The following is a 27,513-nucleotide window of genomic DNA, read 5'->3' as shown; positions in this document are numbered from 1 at the left end:
AATGGGAGATTTAGTCAAATCCCTCTGTAGCTCATGCATATAAATAAGGAATGGAGCCCAATGCTACAGATGTAACCGACTTTACAGAAGTGGTAAATTGAGACATGAATTGTTCTAGACTTGAATTGGTCCTCCTTTTATGCGATGAAGTCAGAACTCTATATAGATTGTAATGCAATGCAGTGCATTAATATCACTAATAAGCGACCTCATTTCGGTTTCTGTGGGTGTTGTAAAGTAATGACAGAAGATGACAGACCAAGGATAAGAGCGCATATATCAATTCACACCGCAGGTGCTGAAGTGGTGCGAAGCGGATGTGAGACGTGCGTGCGAGTGGAAGGGTGGGGGTGCGTTTGCAAAAGGGGAGAGGTGATGTGTGATTCTGTTTTCTCCTCCTGTTTAAACTGCCTGTGTTGCACTGTTATAAGAAAAAAAGTGACATCCCACTGTTATGCCACTGAATGCCTCTATATTAAAACTTCAGGAATCGCTAACACAGATTCAAACAATGCAGACTGACAACTTATCATCTTATCCCAACCGCACAGAATCATGCCAGTAACTCTTTAGTCCATAAGATGCTGTGACTATGCACATGCTATGGCTATCTGCATATGACTCACGGTCTGGAGGGACCTCGATGGCAGCCGCTTCCTCCCACAGCAGCAAAATGATTGACAGTACAGTCAGAACCGCCCACTGCCTCTGCGGCTGCATCGCTCTCATATGATTGGCCCCTGCTTCCACACTCCCTATTGGTTTAATTGCAGGCCTTTGGCACCGTCTTTGACCTACGAGACAAAAGGAAACAGTCGGTTGTAAACTTTTCTCTTTTTAAATACAGCAACATATTTTTGAAAAAAAACTTTTGACAGAAGGTTTCGTTTTGTAGCTCAGCATTTTGTAATAGGAACAATGAAGTTAGAAGACTGTTGATATCAAGGACACATTGTGGAACTTTCAGATGAAAAAATCACAATAAAATGAAAACATATTGTGAGTAAATTACTAGTATGCCACATAGTGGATATAACAGTTCTCTTAGTTTTTTTTTTTTTACAATTGTTTTCACACTTGTCTTAATACCATGTCCATGTTTTCAAAACACTTAACACATTCACCATATCAATAGACCATGTGATCTAAACTCTGTACACATTTGCATTCCTTTGATGTATTCATTCACTACTTCTTCCGAAGTTCATGAATACCTCGCTCAGTCAGCGTTCACCACTAGTAAAGCTCTGTACAATTATAGCCCATTTTGCAGACATTTAGATACTCTGTTCAAAACAGTTTAGTTATAGTTTAAACCCACAAAAATTCTGAGTACCAAGGATGGCAAATGTTGCATTTTGACTGACGTGTGATGTTGATGGAAATCCATGGCCAAATGCAGGATAGACCTGCAAAAGCAGGAGCTCTGGAACTGATAGGCATGCAATGCGTGCAAATTACTGCATATATTGAAAATATTGATTTGGTATTACAGTACTGTATTTGTTATTGATTTTACATGTTTTTCTTTTCTGAACTACAGAATATTGCACTGTGAGAACAAATGTCCAAATACAGTGAAGCCCTGAAGAGTACTGTGCCTTTTGTGATTTGTTTCTTTATCACATATTGTTTTATATTATATATTATACAGTAAATATTGTTATTTGGGGTTTCCCATACAATAAAGCATTCTTTCATCTACAGTTTACTGTAAATTTAAGAGTCATGACATCTATTGCGGGAGTAAGCCAACAGATCAAAGGTTTCTTTAGCTGCCTTTAAATATATGTGGATGTAAGAATAGGGGAAAGTGATGCATTTGTACCTATTGACGTATGAACATGCAGGATTCTGACTGAACTAGATATTCATCCAGGACTGGCGTATTCAGTGAGACACGGGGCTGCACACAAGTTGTATTGACTGGTCTTACTACAGGCACAGTGTAACTCTGGAACAGAACTACATTATCTGTTCCACAGAGTCTGGTCTGGGCATGGGTAGTGAACTTAAAACAGAGCATAGAAATGCATAAATGCCTGTGTGTGTGTGTGTGTGTGTGTGTGTGTGTGTGTGTGTGTGTGTGTGTGTGTGTGTGTGTGTGTGTGTGTGCATGTGGTATGCCTGTGCATGTATGTGTGTGTGGTGATTCATTATTTATATCTCTCTTTATATCTAAACATGGATGGTATGTTTCTGTGAGTTGACACTAGACTCCCTCAGATGGTCATTATAATTCATAATAATTCTTACTTTGAACCTTGAAAATATGAAAGAAATTTTCTTCAGTAGGAAGTGTTTTGTCCTATACCACTACTATTATGTTCTGTATTTTATAATGAATCTTTGTTCTGTATTAGAACATTAAAGAAATTAGAACATTAAAGAAATGTCACTATTTAGACAACTGAGCTAGTCAAGATTATTGTGTTGTCACGTCATTGTCTTAAGAACACAGAGAAACAAAAATCAGTGCAGTCTTGAGTCCTGCAGCGCATAAACACAATCACTTGCATGAACACATGTACACGCAGATACCAACCAGCCGCCTCCATTCTGCAAACCCCCTAATCTGTCCCAGGGGAGAAGATGCAGCTCCCCTCTGTCTATCCTGTTTCATTTGTTAGCTCCTCACTCAGGGCCAAAACAGCCTCTAATGCTGTAGGTGTTGAGATGTGTGTGATTGTGTACAAATGAGAAAGATACACAGACGTGTAGGAGATACGGGGCAGAGAAAGAGAGGGGGAAGGAGAGAGAGAGAGAGAGAGAGAGAGAGAGAGAGAGACAGACTAAGAGAACATGTAAAGCCTGGAGTGCAGACACAGATAGACACACACACACACACACACACACACACACAGAAACAGATAGACACAGACACATATATATATACACACACACACACACACAGTCACACACACACACACTCACACTCACAGAAACAGATAGACACACTCATACACACACACACACACACACACACACACACACACACACACACACACACACACACACACACACACACACACAGAGAGACAGTCACAGACACACACAGAGACAGAAACAGACACAGACCGAGCCCGAGGTGAACAGACACAGAGGAGGACAGAGGGACCCCCAGGGTCTCTGCGCTTTTATCCCCTACCTGCTTAGACAACTGATCCACCTGCGTGGGCCTGCAATCCCACACGCTGTTTTACCATCCATGTTGTACCACCCTGGGGGTGAGGCAAAACACCTTGCCACAAAACATATGAGGTACTGTATGTGCACACACACACACACACACACACACGCACACACACACACACACACAGAAGCCCCAGGACAACACTAGAAGGAGCTCTTTGGCAGACTTTTAGCAAACTTGACCAAGGTATACAACCCCCATGCCATAGAAACATGGGAGGTGCTGCCAGCCTAGACCCAGTAAGCATTTCCTGTCTCTGTTCTTTTATAATGAGATTCTGGGAGGAAGTAGAATCGCAGCAAACACACCGGACGGCTTACTAAACGCTCGCTGAGCTATGTTTTGTGCAGATAACGGGCAGGCATGAGAGCTAATAGAGTGTGTGAAAGCTCTGTGACCCCTAAAATAAGAGTCTTATGGATCGGTTTCACAGGGCTGAATCTCTGAGAAGGTTTAGCATATTGTATTTGGTACTGGGCATGAGTCAGAAAGCAACCTCAAATGGCCCGCAACTATACTAAAATATCTAAACAAGTCTATAAAATTATGCACATAAAATCTCAACAACATGTGGTGTGTGTCATGGTATGGCCCCTCCCCCCAAATGTCTCCCTGTGTGTGTGTGTGTGTGTGTGTATGTGTGTGTGTTCATCTGTATGGCCACGCCCTCCCTGTGTTTCACACCTGCTCCTTATTTTGTGTCGTTAGTGTGTATGTATATAAGTCCTGTGTCTACGTATAGGTGTGTCGATGTCTGAACCAGGTTAGTTCGCCAACCACGGTGTTGGTGTTGTATCAAATAAAACGTTTGTTGTGTTAGGCACGGCATCTAAAAACCTTTGATCACTGCAAAATACATATATGTCAGTTTGCTTGTGTGTAAGTGTATCTGCGTGATATGTGTATGTGCGTGACATCGATATTCATTTTGCTATAATATTTTTCATATAATTATGTATAAGACTTTAAATTTGTGATCCATTATAATTTTTTTTTCCATTAAAAATGTGCAATTCTAATCCTACTGCCGCAGATTTTTAAAAAAATTTCTATTTTTGATGTGAAACAACTTAAGCCTTCTTAAAAATTAATTTTATTTTCACGATCTCAACACATCATTTAACCATCTGAAGCTAACACTAATATTTATTTCAATAGCAAAGACATCAATGAAACAAAATCCTGTCTGGTTCTTCAAAACAATTCCCGCCTTCCCTACACACAATACATTCACGCACACATGGATGCATTTAGGAGAAATGGGTGTGGAAAAGTGCCAGTGTTAGGTTCGTGTGCGACTCACACAGAAGTGACTAACAGCGTTGCAGTGCTAAAAACCTGAACGTACCTCAGCGCCGTGAGGGCATGCGTGGGCAGGCTGCCTGCTGGATTACCAGCAAGTGGTGATACAGTTGCCTCCCGACACCTGATGGATTACAATGGCAGTAAAGAGTCTTACTTTCTGATATCAGCCATAAGTCTCTAGTGCATTTTCCTTCCGAAATGCAAGTGTTTAATAATGTTCAAAGGGGATTCGTTAAAGCATAGATTAGAAGACTGAGGTTTAAGGGTTTGTGGACCAGAAATATGTAGGAGGCTTCAGGACAGAAGCCTTCCAAGAGAGTAATAATGGAGCCAAAATGCAAAAATAAAATGCTACAATTAGGGCACACTTTCCCTAGTGTGACTGTAGGCTGAAAACTAGACAAGCTGAGTCTCTCTCTCTCTCTCTCTCTCTCTCTCTCTCTCTCTCTCTCTCTCTCTCTCTCTCTCTCTCTCTCTCTCTCTCTCTCTCACTCTATCCTGCTCCCTCCATCTTCCTCTTCCTCTGCTGACAGTAGCAAAGTGTAATGCCTACTATGCTGATGGCTGAAAAACAGACTACAAACGCAAGCACGGACACGCACGCACGTACTGTTGATCTACAAACACTCTCATGCCCATTTTAATTAATTATCATCGGAGAAGGGGCATCCCTGTTTCAGACACTCCTAGGCCCCACCCACTTCACCTCCACAGGATTGCAATGCATAGCTGAGGGGAAGGAGGTTTAAGAAACATGTATCTGCCACAAATGTACACAAACACCAACAAAATGTATTGCACATTTTGTTGTATAAAATTTCCAATAGGTCTAAAATGTTAAGACAGAATGTTAACATGCACACACACACACACACACACACACACACACACACACACACAAATGAAGGAGGTGAAGGAACTATTTCATGTCCAAGAAGAAGATAAACTTATGCAAAGGCAATGAATACAGTGATTCTTGTCCAGACCTACAAATATCTATAAATTCCAAATAATAATACACATATAAATCTAATTGCAGAATAGTGATCTAAAAATTACAAAAAGCACACTTACCAAAAAATGGAAAATTCCAAAAACCTTATGACGGATGAAGGCAGACAGCTGTGAGACCTGTAAAAAGACCAAATAAAATGTAATTATTTTCAGCATTTAAGAATGCATTTAATATTCTTTCCTTGAGTTGCATCCAAAAGATGAAAGACTGGCATTAACTGCAACTTAAGGTCATTGCGACTAACTTTACACACAACAAAGACAAGAACATTTATATCACAAAAGAGGACTGCAACTTTTGTTTTTCTTTCCTATTTTTGGATTCCTTTGTTTTTCTATCACAATGTTACCTCAAGGAAGAATTGAGGGGAATTCTCAGGAGAGGCTGCCATATGTAGGGAAGATGAACACAACCTAAATCCCTCTTCAGCTTGTTTATAATTGGCCTTTTCATGGTTAATTAGATAAAAAGCACAAGTTACCAATTTCAGTTAACATTTTACAACTAAACAAAAAGGCCATAAACTTAAGTCTAAAAGTCTTACAACGTTACATGGTGAAAAGCATTGTGTAAACAATGACATCTGACAAGGTAGCTATATGTTCTCCTAAAGACTTTGGAGTTTATGTGAACAACACAAACAACACATAAACAGTGAACGTGATGTACGTCACTGCAAGAGCTCAGCCGAAGGAGAAACAGAGACGGTCAGAGACAGAGATCCTGGTGGAGTGGCGGAAGCGCACGATAGAAGAGACGGACGCTCTCATCACTGAACTTCTCCAGCCCATCTGCTGCAGGTCCATAGCAGTGCAACAATGAGGAAGAGTCATGAACAGGTGACAGCTCGTCACTTTAAAGTTAACCGACTCGTAGCGATACAGACACTTACGGAAGTATGTGTTTGGAACAAGGTCTTCTGTGATGTTATCACCTCAAACTGAGGAATTACACGATGTTCAGTGCTCTCAAACAGTTAAGGTACTGAAATTATATTCCAGGCAATACAGCCATAATAATGTATAATAGCTTCCAATGTGTACTTTTGTTGCATTTATTAAAGGCACCAATCGTAATAAGATGGAGCTGATATTACATTGTGAGTAACTATTCCTTACAGGAATTGCACACCCAAAAATGCATCGGAAATGTCAGAATATATTAGTATCCAAAATATGTTTGTTTAAAGTTCACCTCAGATGAGTAGGTAATTCCGGACAGTAAAGTTTAAGATTACGAGGCTAATCAGAGGTTCATAAATGAGCTACAGACCTGCTGGAGCTGTTACTGCACAGTTCAAAAGACACAGACAAGAATACAAGCTTCCAAAACCAACCAGTCAGACTTATGCTGTATGTCTTAGCTGCCTTGTGCTTGCTTTCACGACCTTCTGTTAGAGGTCATAAAAGGCTCTTCACCTTGGTCCCATCTGCCCAGACCTGTCTGCAATCTCTCTGCAGTTTCCTGTCTCTCACTTCACAATGAGTTAAATCCAAATTCTAAAACACACGCATTCTCCCCTCTGGGTTTCTTTTCCTGCCCTGACCTCTGACTCAGTGCATTATGGTCCTGGACAGGTCAGAATGTCAAAGCAATAACTGCCCAATGAAAAAAACAAAAAAAAAAAAAAAAAAAAAAAGAAAACAGGGTCAAAGGCTTAGTGCGTGTAACCTAGCAACCTCATCCACAAGAGACTCTGTTTATGGTTCTGGCACAATAGTCATGGGGATAGCTGTCATGGCAACAATGCCAATGAAGCCTTACAGGTAATAAAATCTTCTCAAGTCAGAAATTTGAAGGTAAGTGCAGAGATTAGAGGGGGAAGACTAGAGAAGACAGGCTCAGGGGCGGAGCCACAGGAGAATCGGGCCCAGGCAGCAGAGGAGCCCAGCAGACCTCTGGGAAAAAAAAAAACAAAAAAAAAAACTGGAGGGGACGTGCAAGTGTGTGGCACAGATCTCACGCTTGGAAGGAGGGATGGCTCACCGCTGCACAGTGACCTAGTTTTAGCGGCAAGCTCAGAAGAAGGGATATGGGGTGGGTTGTGTCTATGGGGGGCTGAGAGACAGATGGGAAGAGAGGGGAGGGAAAGACAGAAAGAAAGAGAAGAGCACAGAGGGAAGCAGGAGTCGAAAAGGCAGGTTACCGGAGGAAGGAAGGAACTAGTGGCAGGAGGGGCAGAACAGGGGCAGAACAGGAAGCGGTGGGGGGTAGCAGAGTAGAACTCTTTTTAGCCCCAGGAGGCATGAGGCAACTGCTAAGGCACAGATAAATCAGCGTTGCCTTTTCCTGATCTATAGAAAGATCTCCTTCCTCTCCATGTTCATGTCAAGGTTCTTAGCAGTAGAATAGTCTAAAATAAGTGAAAATACAGCAGAATCTCTCTCTCTCTCTCTCACACACACACACACACACACAGAGCTTGTTTACAGCTTCTTCTCTGCTACATTACAGGCCCTGCTATATATTGTGTTGGAGAATAGCCAAGGGAAAGGGAAGGAGAACATTCCATCAACTCCAAATCAACTTGGTGCTGCTTCACTGCTCATGTCATCACCGACCTCTCGAAGCGAGTGTTCTGCCACCTGACAAGTTTCAGTTCAACGCTGAGTAAGAGGAGAGGACAGTACATTAGGAGAGACGAGAGATGTCAAGGTGCTCCACACCTGACGTGGCGACGTACAGTAGCGACAACCGTGCAGGAGGAGCGTTGAAAACTCGGAAAGCTGCTACAGCGACGCCAACAAAACCGAACAAAACCCAGATTAACAGTTGCTCTATGGGGAGCGTTTTTACTACCCCCACCGTGTTCAGTAAAAACGCGGTGAATTATTTACCTAATGACTCATCCGTGAATGACTTCTTGAAGGAGGCCCTCGTTAGACTGCCCACACATCGGCGTGCACCTCTGGGCTTTTGTTTGTACGGACGAACTCCGGCAGGCCTGTCAGTCCAAACATGCTTAGCGGAAATATTTACAAGCTGTGTGTGCTCCTCAGACACTGCAGAAGGCCAGTCTCCCGCTCGTCTGTCCTTGTTTACCTTCTTTATGCCTCCTGACACTTTCCCATCTCCCACTGCTGGATCCCTCATACATAGCTCAACTGAACTCTCTCATTTGGTTACAAGTAAGATCATCTAATTTAATACAAACAGCAAATGTTGTAATATTATGTATTATTGTAACATGTTTCAATATATCCAGTTTTAGTGGATTTTTAAAGTCTCATTTGTGTGTGTGTGTGTGTGTGTGTGTGTGTACGCGATTTACACAATCAGATATAATAACATTGGCCCCTGTAAGAGACAGAAAATGTAAAACATTAATATCCCAATAATCAAAATGTCTTAAGTTGGTGCAATTTCTGAATGCAAAACCAGTACATAAAGCATACAAACGAAAGAAAGTAATAAACAAATTAATTTAATGAAAGCCCACTACCAAATCAAACAAATGAGAACTTCATACAGGTCCTTCATTCTCTCATTATTTCTGTTGTCTCTCTGACTCTCCCTATATCTCTTTTTCTCTCTCCCACACCTTTTCTTTCTCAGTTTGTCTCACTCCATTTTCTCTCTCTCCCCCTTCCCCCACTTCTTGCTTTAGAAAAGCAAAAAGAAACCACATGCTCATTATCCAAACTGTATCTGGCTTCCTGTAAGCGCTCTACTACCCCAGGCTCCGCCCTGACCAATAGTGACAGGCCCGGTCGCTAGGGCTCCTTAGCAACAGTATTGGGTGAGAGGAGCATGTGCACGCGTCCCAGAGGGTGTGTGATAACAGAGGTACGGTGCCCATTACCAAACCAGCATGTGTGGGGTAGTGGTGTGTGGTTAAGGAAGCATGAATTAGCCCACGCACCAACGAGCATTATTTACATTTGGGAGTGTGAGAGGCATCACAGTCAGAGAGACAAAGAAGCACAAACAAGATTATTTGCTTTTCAAAAATAATGAAAATCTGTAAGCGTATTACAAATCACAGACTGAAAGTGATATTACAGTAGAGGGCAGGCTTTCATGGGTTTTATTTTTTAAGGGTGTTTGTTTTGGTTTGTTTTTAGTTGTTTTTAATTTTTTGTACAAATATGACTTTATATTTGTGGCACTCTGTATTTTTTCAGATTTTTCTATATTGTTTTTATGTTTTTCTTGACTTTTTATTTGTTGGGAAGCACATTTACATCTGATGATTATGCGTGTGAAACTGAGCGATATCTCAGTGGCATATTGCCGCTCTGTGTGAATGCTAAGCACCATGTTAATGCTGTATGTTTTCCATATGTGGATACGGAGGTCAGGCATGGGCCAGTCATGAATATTTCATGCAGCCCAATGCAGGACTGCTTTTTGAAGCCCTGTGCACCACTAATGTTAAAGTCAGCGAGGGGTCTCACTGATTCCGCCTAACGTCCCTCCGTTTGGGTTTAAAAAGGAAAGAAGCTCTGTTTTTCCTCCCGTTAAAATCGAACAAAGAAAAGCTACTGAATGGTAGTGAAGTTCAGATGAGGATCTTATAGAGATAGCTGCCATGCCTAGTTTCCCTGTGCATCTGCCTGGGGTTACCGTGGTGATTAGAGGTGTTCTGAGACTTCTGATGGGCTCGGCCCTGCTCCTGGGATGAGGGGAATCCCCCCTCCCCCCTTTCACCTCCTCCATCATTGTACGTTTGTGGAGGATTGGTGAGCAAAGCAAGAGGTGAGAATACGGTCTGCTGAGACCCCCAGAGTCTCCACATTAAGAAGTGTTTGTGTGTGTGTGTGTGTGTCTGTGTCTGTGTGTGCGCCTGTGTGTGTGTGTGCACGCAGTGTGACAGAAGGGAGGTTAGAACTGAACTGCTAACAAATCTGTTCATTAAAGACTCAGAAAACGGTCTTTTGTGATTATTCTGGACACATGCTAGCCCTAAATCCCCCGCCCCAGATTTCAGCGATAACGAGCCAATAAGCCCAGGAAGCTGGCCAAGGCATGGTCTTGTAACCTGACTTACCAAAGGCAACAAAACAGCTCCACGTACTGTTGGGTGTCGCAGACACCCAAGTGTCTCGCAGACGTTTATACTCTTTAAAATATGATCAGTGTCAACAAAACATGGCATCCCAGATCCTGTTACGCATGGAACAATAGAAGAAGGCATACGTTGTCTTTGTTCTATGGACCAATGAAACAAAAGGACTTCCATTCCGAACATTCTGTCCTGGGTAAGTAGACAGGAGTGCAGGGTTCTTAGCATTCGAGGTGTTTTGCAGCAGGCATGAGACAGTAGTGCTTTCTCACTGCTGTCTGACTCCTGTGCTGTTAAATGCCACTGGGCCTGTGCACTGGACTCCCCTGGTAATAGATGCGCATCGTAACATTCTGCTGTACCTGCTTATTCTGAACTGTCCATTCTGGTAAACATTCTATATTTAAGACCGCAGCCAGAAACAGGAAACGGAGATAAGTCGGTTGAATATTATGGGACTGATTCCATTTCTCAGCGCGCTAATGTAATATCAGGGGCAACCGGACAGGTCAGCCTGCCCCGTTTCCGTAGTCCTCACACCTCGCGGAGCCATTACGCAAATCCACCCTGCAGTCCTGCCCTGTGGCGCTGTGAACCTGTGCAGGGTAATGGTGAGTCATACTCCACATTTTACTTTCGCACGCACACAAAGTGAAGCCACTTTTAGCCCCGCTCCTGGGGCGTGTCCATGCTGTTAATGTGTTGTTTCTTACAGTCTTTCTGAATTTAAGCCATCATTTTACCATCCAATCCAAAACATGTCTGACAGACTTCTACTTCTCAGCCACTGGTAAAATCTGTGTTTCTGAATACAGTCCCACTCAGAACATGTGTTCTGATATCTCCAAGCCACAGCCACTACTGAGGATACAGGACAGAGGAAGCTATGATGGAAATAACTGCATTTCCCAAGATCTGATGGCCAGGCCTGACGTGGCAGCGGATAGGATCTGTTCTGCTGAGACTTGCAACTCTGTGGCATTTCCATTCTCACCAGGAGACTGAAAGTGCATTTACACGTTCAACTCTACATGACATTTCATGACTCACACACACACATACACACACACACACACACACACACACGCACACGCGCACACACATGCGCACACACACACACACACACACACACACACACACACACACACACACACACACACACACTGAACACAGAGAGACTCAGCTGTGGTCATGTCCCTCAACTCTACATGACATTGCATGACTCACTCACACACACACACACACACACACACACACACACATTGAACACAGAGAGACTCAGCTGTGGCCATGTCCCTCAAACTTATGTTCTCCTCTTAGCATGGGGGAGCGAGTCGAGAAACAGCAAAAGCCTATGAGCTCCAGTTGAGAAAGCGTCTAAAAATAAGCCTTTCTTCTGTGAGAAGTGTTATTGCCACATATAAGAATAATTCTGCTGAGGGAGCCTCTACTTTGGCTGGAAACTGCAGGCAGCCGAGGAGGAAGCAAAAGAACTTAGCTGCTGCTACCACAGAAATGGTAGCAATATTATCATTATACAGCAGTGGCCATGTTGCCGGCGCCGTGTCCTTCACTAAGCCCAAAACGAAGGCACTGGATATGTAACCCATGGCATGTATGAGGGAAGGAGAGGCTCAGTACTAGGTGCAGGTCTTTAACAACAATCCTTCAAATTCCTTGATTCTTTAAATTCTTTGAAATATGCTATCTGTAATAGATACCTATATACCATATTTCAAAGCCTGTGTTAAAGTCAAGGTGTGTTCAGTGTAGCTGGCAGTAGCTTGTTGTATACAGTATGTATTATCTGTCTGTGGAGATTGGGGGTGGGGTTCTGGGCTCTAGCCTAAATATTTGTGAAAGGGAGTCTGTATCCATTAATCCCATTTCTCCAGAGCCCACAACCTCTCCTGTACACAAAAGGATGGCTTTTCCCTCCTCTGATAAACACTTGCATGCACGCGCACGCACACACACACACACACACACACACACACGCACACACACACGCACACACACACGCACACACGCACACACGCACACACACACACACACACACACACACACACACACACACACCGCGCCTGCGGTTCCCCTCTGTTTGTTCCCCTGCACACAATCAGCCTCTTGTGTGTGTTCCACAGTGCAACTGTACAGCGTTAACGTTATTAAACACAATCATAATGTCACTGTCATGGAGGCACCAGCTTAGTACCGGGAAGAACACAGGTCAAAAGCTCCGCCCTGCGTGCATTTGCTGCCGTTCTGATTGGAGCCCGCAGGCCTGTGCCAAGGGGGTGTGGGAGAAGCATGCGCACGTGGCCATCAGTACACATACGACATGTGACTGCACTCGAGCAGAGCTGCCCTGAACGTAACTGGACTGCAACTCAGACCAGTCCAGTCAGCATAGGAATAGCTGACCTAGACACACTGTTTGCAGAATCTTGAGCTGCACCAGTGAAAGTGAACTGGCGAAACCGGTCGGGGATCTGAGAGAGAAACAGGAGTAGAGAGAGAGAGAGGAAGGGAAGAACACATGTAAAGTATGATCATGAAAAAGAGGAAAAATTATTTCTTCCATGCATCTAACTGCATTCCAATTATCTGTAAAAAATGGACGGTGATAAGTACTCCGATTCCACTCTGGTATAATGTGACCAGGCCTTGAACTAACTTCAGCTACCATCACACAAAGCCACTCAAATACAGACTATGGAACAAGGTCCTTGCCGTATTTGTGTCTGCCAAATTTCCACATGCGATTAAATACTAAAGAATTTAAAAGTGTAAAATGCAAGCAAGAATGATGCAGTCTGTCTCTGCATGAATTCGACGGCACTAAGCTGCTGGATTTTAGTGCGATCTCTCGCTCGGACCATTCAGAGCTCAAACAAAAGCCCTTCACCTGTCTGACAGAACGTCACCCAACAGCAAATGTTGGGAGTGATTCTAAATGACCATAAGAGCAGCAGATCCAAGCAGCTCACAGATTGGACAAACATGTGACAGGAAATGAGCAGGTTTGTCAGAGAATAACAGAGGCCTGGAAGATTATAGAGGTCCATGAGGAGCAACATACAGGTCTGTAGCAGACAGGGGAGATGGATAAATCCCCTCGTATGTTTCGGACACCCACATTAGTGTGTGTGTGTGTGTGTGTGTGTGTGTGTGTGTGTGTGGATTGCCTCAGGAAGAGGATAGCTCTGTCCAACACCTCCATTCAGTTACAATATTATAATATCATCAGCTTTTTATACCATTTAGTCTGAAAAACACAACGTATGCCATCACCATATATTATCTGAGCCCAACAGTGGAGCGCCATTCAAAAGTGCTCTAATGTGCATCATTACAGAGATACACAATCAGCATGACAAATGACCACCATTGCTCAAAGACATACAATTATACAGTGACAAAGAGTCTTTTGTCGAAGAGACAGATATCAAACACTGACGGTCCAGCACAAAGGGTCAGGAACATGAAGTGTGTAGTTTTTCCAGACATGGGGTCTTCCACAATTATCAAAGTGACGCTGAATGTGAGAGTCTGACACAAGGAGAGACGTTTTTTGAGAGGCAATTGTTAACGTGCAACAAAGCACAGCATGGCAGAGAGAACACTTGTGAAAAACACCATTACACATGAAAATGAGTGAAAGTGCTGGTGCGGTACATGCTCTCTCTCTCTCTGGCACTCTCTCTCTCTCTCTCTCTCTCTCTCTAGCACGCTTTCTCTCTCTGGCACTCTCTCTAGCACTCTCTCTCGCTCTCTCTCTCTCTCTCTAATTGAAGGGGGCAATTACCAGCCTCCACTGCTGTTCCTCTGCTTTTGAGCCTGATTGCACTAACAGCAAGCACGCAGACCCGCGAACATGAAGATGAATGTAGGCACGCAAGCAACAAACATTTTACCTCTCATATGCGGCGAGACAGAGCTGTGCTGGTGAGACACAGCTGGCCCGGAGCCCGAGACATCCTCAGCACTGGTCAAATCCGTCCTGCCGCACGCACCAGCCAGTTGGGGATTTATGGTGCCGGCTCTCCCCGATTTAAATCCGCGTGCAGAGAGTCTGGGTCACTGTGTCTTATTGTCTCCTGGAGTAGAACAGAGTAATAGAATGGAGTGTGTGCGAGGGTGAGAGTGCGTGCGTCCGTGTGTGTCAGTTCGCTTCAGGAGGACTGTTCGCTTACAATGCATCCCTGCCATATCTCTCTCTCTCTCTCTCTCCCTCATACACACAGCAAACAGAGATTCACCGCCCACTTTGCCTTCTCCCAGCCCACCTCATGAATAATGAATAGCCCCCTGGGCATGCATCCACCCCCATCTTTGAGAAGGCACATTCACACGTGAATGTACACAAGTGCATGTCACATACACACAGCTGGGGCAGGCAAGCATGCACGTCACTGATGTAGACAGGCAGGAGTCTGCTGAGATTGGTACCCCCGCCCAACACCTCCAGCCTCCTTGCCTCTCACCTGCCCCTTGTTTCATGTATTTATCCACATCTGTCTCATTGTCAGTCAACAGAATGTTAGCAGCATGCAAACAGTTCCTGCGCATGATCATGGATGGCCAATGTGTATGGGAATCAGTAGACATCAGGACGAGACAGAGAAAGAGAGAGAGAAAAAAGAATGAGAGAGACAGAGAGAGAGAGAGAGAGAGAGAGAGAGAGAGAGAGAGAGAGAGAGAGTGAGAGAATGCCAGAAAATGTGTGTGAGTGACAAAGAAAGAGAGAGAGATAGAGAGGAGGAGAGAGCAGCCTGATAAATTGAGCTCTACGAGATCTGTGCTTCTCAGAGAGATCTGTGGGTCTCAGAGAGATCTGTGGGTCTCAGGGAGATCTGTGCTTCTCAGAGAGATCTGTGGGTCTCAATGAGATCTGTGGGTCTCAGTGAGATCTGTGGGTCTCAGTGAGATCTATGACTGTCAGAGAGATCTGTGGGTCTCGGTGAGATCTGTGCTTCTCAGAGAGATCTGTGGGTCTCAGAGAGATCTGTGGTCTCAGAGAGATCTGTGGGTCTCAGTGAGATCTATGATTGTCAGAGAGATCTGTGGGTCTCGGTGAGATCTGTGGTTCTCAGAGAGATCTGTGGGTCTCGGTGAGATCTGTGATTCTCAGAGAGAGAGCATGTATGGTGGGAGATACTACCCACTGCAAACACACACTGTGCACACACACTGCGCATGCACACACACACACACAAACACACACACACACACACACACACACACACACACACACACACACATACATAGGAGGAAAGGTTATTAAGAGCTAGTGTTAATTATAGCTTTCACCCCTTTGGTTAACCAAAACATGGATTCTACATTACTGCACACTGTACAACACACAATTACTTCAGACAGGGTGATTGTCTGTGTATGCGTGTGTGTGTTCAGGTTTTTTTTCTCCTGTCAGACATTGCTCACAATCAACAACCCAACAGTATGAAGGGGCTTTATGAAGGTGCTATCTTAAAAATCCAACTATGAATCAGTACATTACAGAAGGTTGAACACAGGGGAGAGGCACATAGATAAAAGCGGAGAAGGTCATAGGTTGTCACTTAAGAACCACAGCACATGAGTTATGCAAATACTCGCACAGCCCTGTTCTCATGTATGCCATGTTAATGCTAAGACAAGGCACAAATCATGGGGCTACTCTTTACTCTGCCTAAAAATCTAGTGCAAACGTGCATTTATTCATTACTCATTATTTACGGCGTGGTGTTGATGATGGTATGTAGTTGAGTCATGGAAACGCCCTTTTGAAGCTTGGGGCCAAGAAACTGTTGAGACTCGGTAAGACACACTCAGCAGAGGCAGCGTTCCTGTTACCACCTGTTAGCAGGTAACAGTCGAGTGTTCACTCCACCAGAAGGCAGTGACTGAAATGTGAGGGCCAAAGCTTCGAGCAGCTTGACAAAGTGCCCAGGTGTAGCGGCTCTGGCGTAGCTGGTCGCCCCTCTGACAAAGCCAACAGGTAGACATCCTGAACAGGCAGCCCAGCAGGGGGCATGCCCAGCATCCCGCTGGGCTGGGGGTCGCACCGCAGTTTGGTGGTATTTGAGTTCACCATGGTAACCAAATTGTATTACAAGCGGTCTCCTGTGTTTATTCAGCAGAAACCAGCAGGGGGAGTTGAACAGTAAACATTAAGGCAGAGACTAGGGCTTTATTTTCTATGCTAAACTTGACGACATACAGGAGCCACCTTTTCAAATTGCCGGCTCTTGGAGATGCTCAGCTTGAAGAACAGGGGGTTTGGCATCTTTTCCTTCGGTGCTCCAGACCCGTGGGGGGGGGGCTTGCAGAGTGGACATCCCTGGCTGTGGGACGTATTCCACATTCCCTCAGTCCTGCTGACGTCCGTTGTGTGGGCCGCTGAGTTGGCAGATGCAAAACAGGAGCCCGACTGCTTGAATAACCGGGTTGTTTTTCGCCGTGAGCCACTTGTTGAGCTGTACGTGAAGCTTCAAGGCTCTGAATCACCAAGTAGAAGCATCAAATGGTGGGGACACTTTTGAAGTGGACGGCGCTTGGCTCAAATAGTAGAGACTGCGGTGCTTCTCGAAAGACTCGGTTGTTTTTAAAAAAGTAAAAAATTAGAAACCGAATTCAAAGTACCAGTAAACTGTTGAAAATAGACTACAACAGCTTGTAACCAATACAACCAGTGCAGGAGTAAGCACAGTCTAAGGAAAAAAAAAATAAAATAAAATATACAGACATATACACATAAGTTTCTGGAATATGTAGGTAATTTTGGTGCATTCTTCTACTGCAGGGGCTGACAGAATTCAAAAAGGCTGTTTTTCTCCATAGTATCGAACATGAGGCTAATTGCACTGTTTAAATATTTAGGAAGTCGCACTGGACGAACAGAGACAACAGAGGATTAAAGAGAGTGGGGAAGAGAGAGATAGATAGAGAAAGAGAGAGAGGGAGAGAAAGAGAGAGAGGGAGAGAGAGGGAGAGAGAGAGAGAGAAAGAGAGGGAGAGAGAGAGAGAGAAAGAGAGGGAGAGAGAGAGAGAGAGAGAGGGAGAGAGAGAGAGAGAGAGAGAGAGAGAGAGAGAGAGAGAGAGAGAGAGAGATGGCCATAAAAGGGGAATAGAAAGACTCTTGTTTGCAGTGGAACTTTGGAATGGCACTAAACCCTAAACACAAAGGCCCGGTGGAGGAACATGGGAACAGCCTGCATGACCCAAGGCCTCGTGGGCTGGAACAGGACGTTCCACCAAGGCTGTCTGGGCCACCAGCTCCCCAATAATCTACTGATCGTCTCATTAGGGACTAACAAAAGATTTGGATCTCTCTAGGACAGCAGCTGAGCTGCCAAACCAGGAGCTAATGAGTTGAAACAGGACCACAGGAGTCTCAATGGCACCGATTCACTCTGCTGTATTCAGCTGTGCTGAACTCATTTCACACACAGACCTCAGTACTGCACAGAGATGAGTTCTCTACATGACCTCGGCTCAACAGATCAGTGAAAAGAGGCTAAACGATCTAAAATCTAAATAAACAGACAAGGCTTGTAAAATATTTTGACTTTATCAGATTTATCAGATCAGATTAAGACAAGCAAGTCTTCAATTCCTCTCTGCACAAACTCTAATCCTAGACTGCCATCCGATTGGACAGGGTGACAGGATGTGTGTTTAGGTCATTGGTAGGTGAAGCAGCCTGCAAAGGTCTGTTATCATAGACGATGGCACATGTTGTGAACTATATATAATATATAACATATAGTACCGATAGTAAATAATATATATTTCTACACTAACGCATGGGTCTTTTTGAGGCATCACCTACCCAGGCTGCAGCGTGAGTGTCTCCATCTTAACCTGCTCACAGCTTTCAGCTAATGTGTTTATCCGCCTGCCTGTAGGTTTGGCCATGCTCGGCCAAGCAGGTGTATCCAGTTAGATATACTTTCATGTGGCAAAACAGCAAGTAAAGTAATCAAGCCTGGCAGCACTCTGCCTGTATGGTCAACTTTGACACAAGTAGCCATAAAACCAGGAATTTGGGCTTAAGAGGAGCTTTAGAATTTGCAGCAGCTGTTTTCCAGGTAACACTAAGGCCTTGCCCTTCATCTCCATCCACTGCCTCTGTCTGCCTCTTACTCTCCACACTGATCTGGTGTCAGTTTCTAAAGCCACACCCTTCATTACCTTTTACTACCTCTGCCTCAATACACTGATCTGGTACGAGTGTCTAAAGCCTCATTCCTCATTTCCCTTCACTGCCTCTACCTCTCCACAGTGAACTGGTGCCAGACTCTAAAGCCTCGCCCTTCATTCTCTTTCACTACCTCTGCCTCTCTACACTGATCTCAGTCCCAGGTGCTTAAGCCCTGTGAGGGGTGACCCAAGAATCAGACTAATGACACCAGCTCAGAACAGCTGCTGCAGCCGGAGAAAGAGAAAGAGAAAGAGAAAGAGAAAAAGAAAAAAGGTGGAACAACAGGAGGAAGAAATCAAGCACTTATGTCGCAGAGCGAGACTGATTTGAAATCAATAATATTGATTAGCTTTAAGAAACAGCAAAGTACTGCTTAGGGGCGGAGAACTTCATGACAGTGCTCAGAGTTCCTTTCCTGTTGATTCATGTTGAATCATACATGACTATATACCATTCAACTCTCCTACCCATGAACTAAGGGCTATAGAGTTCAGAGCCTTGTCAAGTACAAAATACTCCCCCTCGTGACACTCTAAATTGAATGTAACCTTTGGTTAGGTCAGAAGTTAGGCTTAGGTCCTCTGTCTTGTACGGCAGATGGCATATAAGCCCCTGCCGTGGAGATGGAGGGAGGTTAGTGATGACAGCAGCAGGTCAGTGGGAGTTTGGGTGGCTCCTCCACACGTCCCCGACGCTCTGGTTAAGCTTAATGCGAGAACACGGTCCAGGTGAACAATCGAATGAAGAGCGAATAAAACAGGGGTTGTAGAAGGGTGACATGTCACACCGTGTTCTGAATGTTCCAATTCGGATAATTTGCTCCGATTTAGAGGTTTGCTGCAAATCAAGAAAACGGAAAGAGAGGCTGAGTGGTGGGACAGAGGAGACTGGGGAGAGGCAGATGGGGAAAGGGAGAGAGAGAGAGAGAGAGAATGACTTGCTGAAAAGACTGAAGCAGGTAGAGGGAGCAGTCAGTCTAGAAGAGGAAAATGAGCTCTCGCCAAAATTCCACAATGGCTGCCGGGGCCACAATGATGTAAGGTGACACTTCGCCAGTTAAATGGGCCTTCGGTGGTTTGATGTCATTACTCCAATATTTTGAGATGAGTCTGGTATTTCACAAAAACACAGATCTGGAACCCTGCATGGCTTAGTGTACTACAACTCCAACACACTGTGTCTAGGACGATATTTCTCCGCTATGACAATACAACCATTATATTAACATATGCGTGACATAGGTCATATAAACAGCACCATTAAAACGTATGACACCGTTATTCTCCTTCGTTTTGAACAGGCCTGGCTGAAGTGAAATGGATGTGGAAGCTGATCTCTAATCTGTGTGTCAGAGAGGAAGCTTTGGTGTTGATGTGTGGTGTGTTGAGCCACAGAGTCAGGGTTCCAGCCAGACTGCAGTTTGCGACTCCCGTGCGAGTTAACAAAAGTACTTCACTACTTGTCAGTCAAAAAGCGGCTATCACACACTGCCCCCTCCCCCACCCAGACACACACACAATACCCCCCGGCCTCTGGGGGGGGGGCATCTCTCCTCCCCCAACAGGAGGTGAATTTGTTGCATCAGTTAATTGCAGATGAACATTCTGACTAATATCCAGTGTAAATGGAAGGAGAACACAACACTCCAACACACATTCACACCATACCACCATACACACACACACACACACACACACACACACAGACGGCACACCATCGTTTTGGAAGACAATAGGACAAAGCAGCTGGGCAGCAGTAGAACAAGGTAGCCCTGCAAACATAATTACCAAAGCACGACAAGCCATCTGTAACATAGACCAAACATCTGCTTCAAATCAATAAGAAACCCGGCTAAAGAAATCCGATTCACTTGTTCCTAGGTAATTGAATGTTTTTCAAATGATTTTCAAATCTTGGATTTAGTTCATACAAGTGGTCATGAGATTGTATGTCTCCTTGCTCTTCTCTACGGCAATTTTCATGTTGGATTCATTGTGTGATCTTTAAGATGCACTGATAATTATGTAACCTCCCAATGGGACCCAGATGTCATTTGTTCTGTATGTAAACACATGATGATTTGTAACCTCAAACATTCCTTAGGGAGTTCTGGTGGGTTTGGAGCTGGGAAGACTAAAACTGTAAGGAATAAAAGAATGTGTGATTCCTTCAATGACACAATCCAAACACTTTTAAAAGCCAATGTGAGCACATGCATGCAGTTTGACACTTGGAAAGTATGGTGACATAGACATCATGGCTTACAGGCCAGTTATTTAAAATTCATTGAATGACAGGCACCCCTCTTTGAAACACCTGCAGCCGGGGTTTTTTATTCCTGAAAAACGTTATGCCGGACCACGATTAATATATCTCACGGTTACTAAAGCTCACGCTTCATTTGGAGGAGACAACACTGTCAAACGTGAGCCGCATCCTACTGGCAACTAAAAACTGTTCCTTTAAAGGAATATCTGCACCACTTTGGTTCTGTTCTTTAACATCAAACAACAGGCTTCATTACAGGGTTTGTGTATTCTGAGATTAAAGTTAAGGAAATACTTCTTTTCAACTAAAAAAACAATTAAAAATAGCAGCCAAGCAATCATAAGATGGGATCCGTGCTTCATAGAGACGCAACCCGATACCCAGCTCCATGGAAAGGTTACAGCTGGACTGGGCCGTTGTCAGAGAGCCATCGGATGGGCTGCGGCAGCTAATCAGTGCTGATTCCCTGCAGAACTGCCTGTTTATACAAGCAGTCAATTTGGTTGCAATTTTGGGGAATGGGCCCTCCCACGATGCACGGTACATGCTGGGTCGCTGTGACTTGAGACAGGAGGTGGTCTATACAGCCTGACCTATATGCACCAAGCAACAAGACCCCTGGGCCGTGGGTATATTTAGACAGAACAGAAATTTCTGAGAGAAAATCTGTACAAATGGAAGGCAGGAATATTCAGGTCTTCAAAAGGTCTAGGCTTATCAGTCCAGGAGAATTTGTCAGCAGGTGATGTTCGTTCATATAAAATGCTGCAGGAGGAGGTTTGTTTTAAAATGGATCTGTTTCCTCTCATGTAAATGCATTCATCTTTGCTTACAGTCAGTGGATTTTCTCCTCTGGTGGAAATCAGTTAATCTCAGATTAATCGGATTAATACTGACATACAGGATTCCAGATAATTAAAAAGAAGCCTCTGAAAAAAGCATTGTTAGTAGAGTAATCACTGTCAATAGAGAAATCACTGTCAGGGTACATGGGAAAAACAAGGGCTATATATCATGTCATTATTTCCTGTAAGCCCGTTTCTACTGGCAAGGTTGCCTATCCATCCCCCAATACACTAGACCAGGCCAAGTTATAGCAGATCGTAGTTTAATGTCTGATGGCTTTCTTAGTCACTCTGGCATTTGAAGTAGATATGCCATGGTTCATTAAGCTGTAATCAACGTTCACTTCTTTCTCGGCCGGATGCTGTCTGACGGGCCCGCATGGGGTCAAGTGGCGTCAGTCTCCTGTAGTGACGACCTTCCAATGACAGCTGAGAGGACACTGACCTTTTAGGCTGTGACCTTAAAGAGCGGAAAAGTCCACAACCTTATCAGGCAAAAAGCAATCTGCGCGTTTTTACGACCGCTCCGAATGGGAGAGGGGATCGGGGTCGAGCCTTCAGGAATAAACGCACGGCTAATTAACAACAGCGCAGACAAGAGCAGGCGCTCGGATGAGAGATACTGACGGCGACGCAAAACGGCCTCCCCAACCGCCTCTTGTTAACCTTTGCTGGGTCTGGACCTTCGTTACGTCTGTCTGATTACATTAGCCCGTGGTCCTTTGTGACCCAATTAAACTGGCTTAGATGAGGAATTGGACTATGGATACGGGATTTAAACAACAGAGCAGGCCACCATGATTCATGAAGGCCTCCCATTTCTGGCCAACGGGTGTGAACGTGGTAGTGACATTGCAGCAGCTACAACGGCTATAGTGTGAACGCTGTGCGAATCACAAGGCATTTGTATGGATGGCAACATCTACATGGATTTTGTAATTACTGCAGCAACATCAACAATGAATTTATTTAATTATTTATTTATTTACGACCAGTGGGGAAATGGTTTCAGAGATGGAGAGAAATGTGCTAAGGGTCATTCTATGCCTATTATAGAGGTGAAATTTTAATTATCATGTTTCATTTTGAGCTCTCACATAGAAATCGGAATGCAATAAATAGCTAAAAATTCCTCTATATAGTTTTTTATCACCTAATAGAAATCAATCCTTTCATGTACTGTAGTGATCTGGAAATGGTTTTACGTGCTTTTAATACTGCAGTCTGTATTGCAATTCCCTCTATAAGGGAATTAGTCCAAAAGAGGTAGAAAGAGAAGAGAGATCACCTGTCATGGCTTCTCTACTTCTGGTAAAGTTCAGAGTCAAGTTTCACATTTTCCTGTTTGTATTTAAGGCATCATGTGGCCTGGCTCCATGCTGTATCTCTGACATGATTAGTGGCAGGTAAATAAATTGATAAATTGCTGCTCATGGCCCCATGCTGTTGTTTCAAGAACATGGGTGACAGTGCATTTCACTGTCCCAAAGCTGTTGAATAGCCTGCCTCTAGAAGTGAAGTCTGTAGAAAACAGAATCTTGCCTTAAAAAAAATATTTTAAATCTTGCCTTAAAACGTCTCTCTTTTGCTTAACTCATGAATGTGACTAAATTGTATAATTAAGTGCCTAGTTGTTATCCTAGTTCAATTATATGTCATTTTATTTTATTTTATTTTTTTTCACTTTTTTATTGCTGTGTTTTATAATTGTGCAGTTTGGGTCACCTTATAATCTTAAGTGTGATTTATATATATATATATATATATATATATATATATATATATATATATATATATATATATATATATATAAATAAAATTTATTTATTTATTTCCCCCCTCATTTTCCTAACCCTAGAGAGCGCATTGGCCAACTTTGGTTGTTTTAAATATGCTATAAAAATAAAACTGATTGATTGGTGGATTGATTGAGTGACTGTGTATTCCTGGATCCTACCCTGAACAGGCCCGCTGTCCGACTCTGCAGACTCCGAGACGGAGCTTGCCCATCTAACTTGCCCATCTAACACCACCGTGTGCCGCTGTGCCTCTGTGTCCCACTCATGCACGCGATACCCAGGGTGCAGAAGGCAGCACAGGTGGAGGTGTGAGCATCGCGGCTGCTTTCGCCCCTGGAAAGCCATCTGCAAACAGCTGGGCCAGGACCTGAAGCTCAGTGCTTCCTCTGTTTGTGCGGCGTGCTACTGGAACAGTGAGGTGAAGCAAGTTGCACAAAAGCAAAACAAGCCGATATACCACTACGAGACAGAAATGCACATACACGCTCAAAGTATGCTAATTATACTGCACTGTCCAGCATTTAATGCGGGAATGCACTGAATTCATGTGTATTTCACAGCTGGAGACGTGGAATCATACCCAGTTTTTTGTTAGTGGGAAGACGAGTAGTGTTGACCACCCCCACTTCGCACATATACACACACACAGCAACAAATCAATTTTTTATACTTATTTACTAACATAAAAATCCCCCTGCAATGTATCAGAGAGGTAGCCAATCTGATTGAGCTCCAAATTTTGACCTCTGGGAGCTTGACCTCTGATCCCCATCTTCCTTCACTCCCGCATTCTGCTCACCCCTCAAGAAATTCAACAAGACCGCGAAAACGTCGCCCACGGTCCGTTTTCCTCGTCCCACGTTCCAACCCCAACCGCTCCCACCCCTTTCCCGACGATCGTATTCCCTCTGTTCACTCTTGCTTTCCTGGCCCACTTTTGGCTGAACAATGGGTACAATCGCACCTCCCCCCCGAGGCCCGCTGGGCGACTTTAAATATTAAAGACCTCCAGAGCACACCAGGGCAGGCCCCTATGAGCAGCTCCGCAGCCTGGTTGCCACTGTCCATCTGCCGGGGAGGGAGGGCGGAGCGGGGCAGTGGGGGAGCGCAGAGGCCAGCGGCACTCGCAGACGGTCGCAGACGGCCGCAGACTCTCATCTCTCCTGCCTTTCCTGCTTTCCTTTTCCTTCTTTTTGAGTCATTTCTGAGCTCTTCTCTGTCTGCTATCAGATAATACTGACCCTGCCCCACCAACACACTTACAACCCCAGATAAACACACACACACACACGCACATGCGTGTGTGCGCATACACCACCTTTCTAAGCTAACCTCTCTGTCAGCCCTGAGGCCAGTGTTTCCTGAGATGAGTGTCTTCATTTTTTTTCCCTTCTTTTCACACCACCCTCTGCAATCTGAATGAACGGCAAGCCCAGCCCAGAGTCTTAACGCACAGGCTCCCGCTACGTCCCTGCTGGGGTAAAAAGAACCCAGAATTACCATATATAGCCTTCAGAAGGCTGCTGCCTGTGTGTGGCTTAACACACACCCGGTGTTAACACGGGCCCCTCTGAACACGTGCCTCGCCTCGCCTCCCTCTGACCTGTAGGGTCTCGATCTCATCACCCTTTCACCTGGACCCATCACCCCGATCAACACTGTTCATTATCTACCATCAGGCAGCAGATCATCCAGGTCTGTGCGAAGGGTTCCTTGGGATGGAGATACTGAGAGAGAGATGTTGAGGTGTATATTTCAGCGTATGGAAGGATCTCATCACCCATCCGTCTTTGATGGAAGGGACAGGTGTCGTGACCCAGCTGGGTTTCATGGTCGGGTGCCTGTGCTTAGCGGCAGTTTGCTTCCCAGGGGATGGAAGCGATCTGCTACAAACACGCCACACCCACATAGATGTTCCGACGTGACAATGCGTCATATCAGGTGACTCCCTCATCACTAACCTGGTCACAGGGGTATCGATGTGCTGTTAAAGGAGCCTAATCGATCTTAATTACATTGGACATAATCTAGGTGAATGGATTTTAAAAGAGGTTCTTTAGCAGAGACATCATTTGCTCTACAATAATGTTGGTAAGCCCTGTGAACACTCACAGTGAATTAGAACATAAAGGGTCGAAAAAAAGTATGAAGTTTAAATCTACCAACTATACCAACAACCGAGCTTATTCCATATTATACATTCCCCTTGATTTTTAAAAAACTCTTATGAACATGTATTATTATGAACATGTATTATTTCTGTATTATTTCGACCAAAGTTGCTTATGATTGGGTACATTGCTACATGATTTGTTCAAACACCTGCAGAATGTTTCACATCTAAGCTTGATCATGATACACCACAAAGAAACATGATCCTCACAGTGCTCATTACTGTGGTCTTCTCCAACCATACGTCTTAGATCCACCCGCATGATAAACACCCTATGTGAGAAAATAAATACGGTGTCTTACAATAAACTGGAGCTAGTTTTGTGTAAGTATTTGGTTATGGGTTACAAGTGTTTCGTCACCCCTAGTCATGGATATCGGTGTCAGCATATGCGATCTGCCCCAGTGCCAGATTTCCCTGTCCCTTTAGGACTTCAGACCTCTGTCTTTAAAGAGGAGCTCTAATGGCTCTTGCTTCAGCCAAGAATACATTTCACGAAGGTTAAATGGAGCTCAGGGGTCAGAAGCACAGCGCCAACAAAGGGGAAAAAAAGCCTCTGTTAACAGATGCCCTGCTATCAACTAGACAATAAATCAAACAGACTCAACAATAAATCATATTAATAAGTAATGGGCAAGGGATCAGCTCCTACTAGACAGGGAACTCCACGAACGACAGATGTATACGAGCTGAGCTATAGGTTACAGATGACAACCTTAATAAACCTTATTCAGGTTTAACACATCAATGGATATAAACACATCAGCTATATATAGAAGCATCTAGTTCACTGAGATGAACAAAAACAGGTGTGTCAGGTTTTGATATTTGTTGTTAATCGTTTGCATTCTGACTTTCAGTATTTCCATAATCATTAATGTTCCACCACACAGAAACTAGAGTTGTGAGCTAAGGCCCTCACTTCCAGACACACTCTTCTACAGTAGACTGTGGAGCCTGGATTGCACACACACACACACTCATGCACGCACACACAGCCACAATCTCATCATCAGGCAATATTTTTCTTATGTCTCACGCTTTATTTAGTCTATAACAGCAGGTCCTTTGGGAGAAGAATCCTGTCCACTGTGCATTTGTACAGCACAGACCCGGTCCAGGTGCAGGGCTAGCAGGTTCAAAAGCCTGCCATGTTCCCTGAGGGGTGGAGGTAGGTGGAGGGTCACCATGTGCTCCACCCCCAGAGACTCAGAGAGAGCTACTGAAGCGGTATTTCTGTGGGTGGCCATGTGAGATACAGCATTGAAGGTGCTCAACATTCAAAAAGGAAGAGGCGTTTTAAACGCATTTCATGCTATTGTAAACCATCATCAAAGTTCATTATCCTGCCATTCTACCTTCCTTGGAATAGTAAGGATGAGAAAACACCAACGTCCTCGTTGTACCAGGCTTGTTCGTTGTCCAGCTTGCTTTCACATCAGAAACACACGGCAAATGTCAAAAGGGCAGCATCAATTTTACTGATTTATGGCTCTTAGGAAGTTAGACGGGAACCTGGCTTACATCATGGATGTCATGGTTACCACAGACATTCAATAACAATTCTACATATATGGAGAAAAAAATCCCTTCTGGGCAAAAGTTCAAAATCTGCCTAGTGTTTCATAAATGACCCAAAACTTGTATTGCCACACAAAACAATTTGTTAATATACAACCCATGAAACAGTGAGTCATTTCCAAA

General features: G+C 44.2%; 1 protein-coding gene across 34 annotated transcripts in view; it reads right to left on the bottom strand.

Annotated features, from left to right (window-relative positions):
- nfasca (neurofascin homolog (chicken) a) overlaps positions 1-27,513 on the bottom strand; it is a 65,673-nt gene that overhangs the window by 33,740 nt on the left and 4,420 nt on the right. For 28 of the 34 annotated variants that reach the window (XR_004775372.1, XR_004775373.1, XR_004775374.1 and 25 more), the window contains exons 1-3: positions 14,436-14,710; positions 5,573-5,629; positions 627-794 (exon numbers count right to left, since the gene is read on the bottom strand). Coding sequence is in view for 22 of the 34 variants with exons in the window: in XM_035520509.1 (XP_035376402.1) it covers positions 627-729 (103 nt within the window). In the remaining 12 variants the exon portion in view is untranslated. Of the gene's footprint in view, positions 1-626; positions 795-4,541; positions 4,620-5,572; positions 5,630-12,942; positions 13,011-14,435; positions 14,711-27,513 lie in introns of those variants that run through there. The other 6 variants (XM_035520505.1, XM_035520504.1, XM_035520503.1 and 3 more) reach the window with 6 other exon arrangements.

The sequence above is a fragment of the Electrophorus electricus genome, chromosome 20 (genome assembly GCF_013358815.1).
Source record: "Electrophorus electricus isolate fEleEle1 chromosome 20, fEleEle1.pri, whole genome shotgun sequence".
NCBI classification, from domain to species: Eukaryota; Metazoa; Chordata; class Actinopteri; order Gymnotiformes; family Gymnotidae; genus Electrophorus; species Electrophorus electricus.
This window is presented reverse-complemented; position numbering and strand designations above follow the sequence as displayed.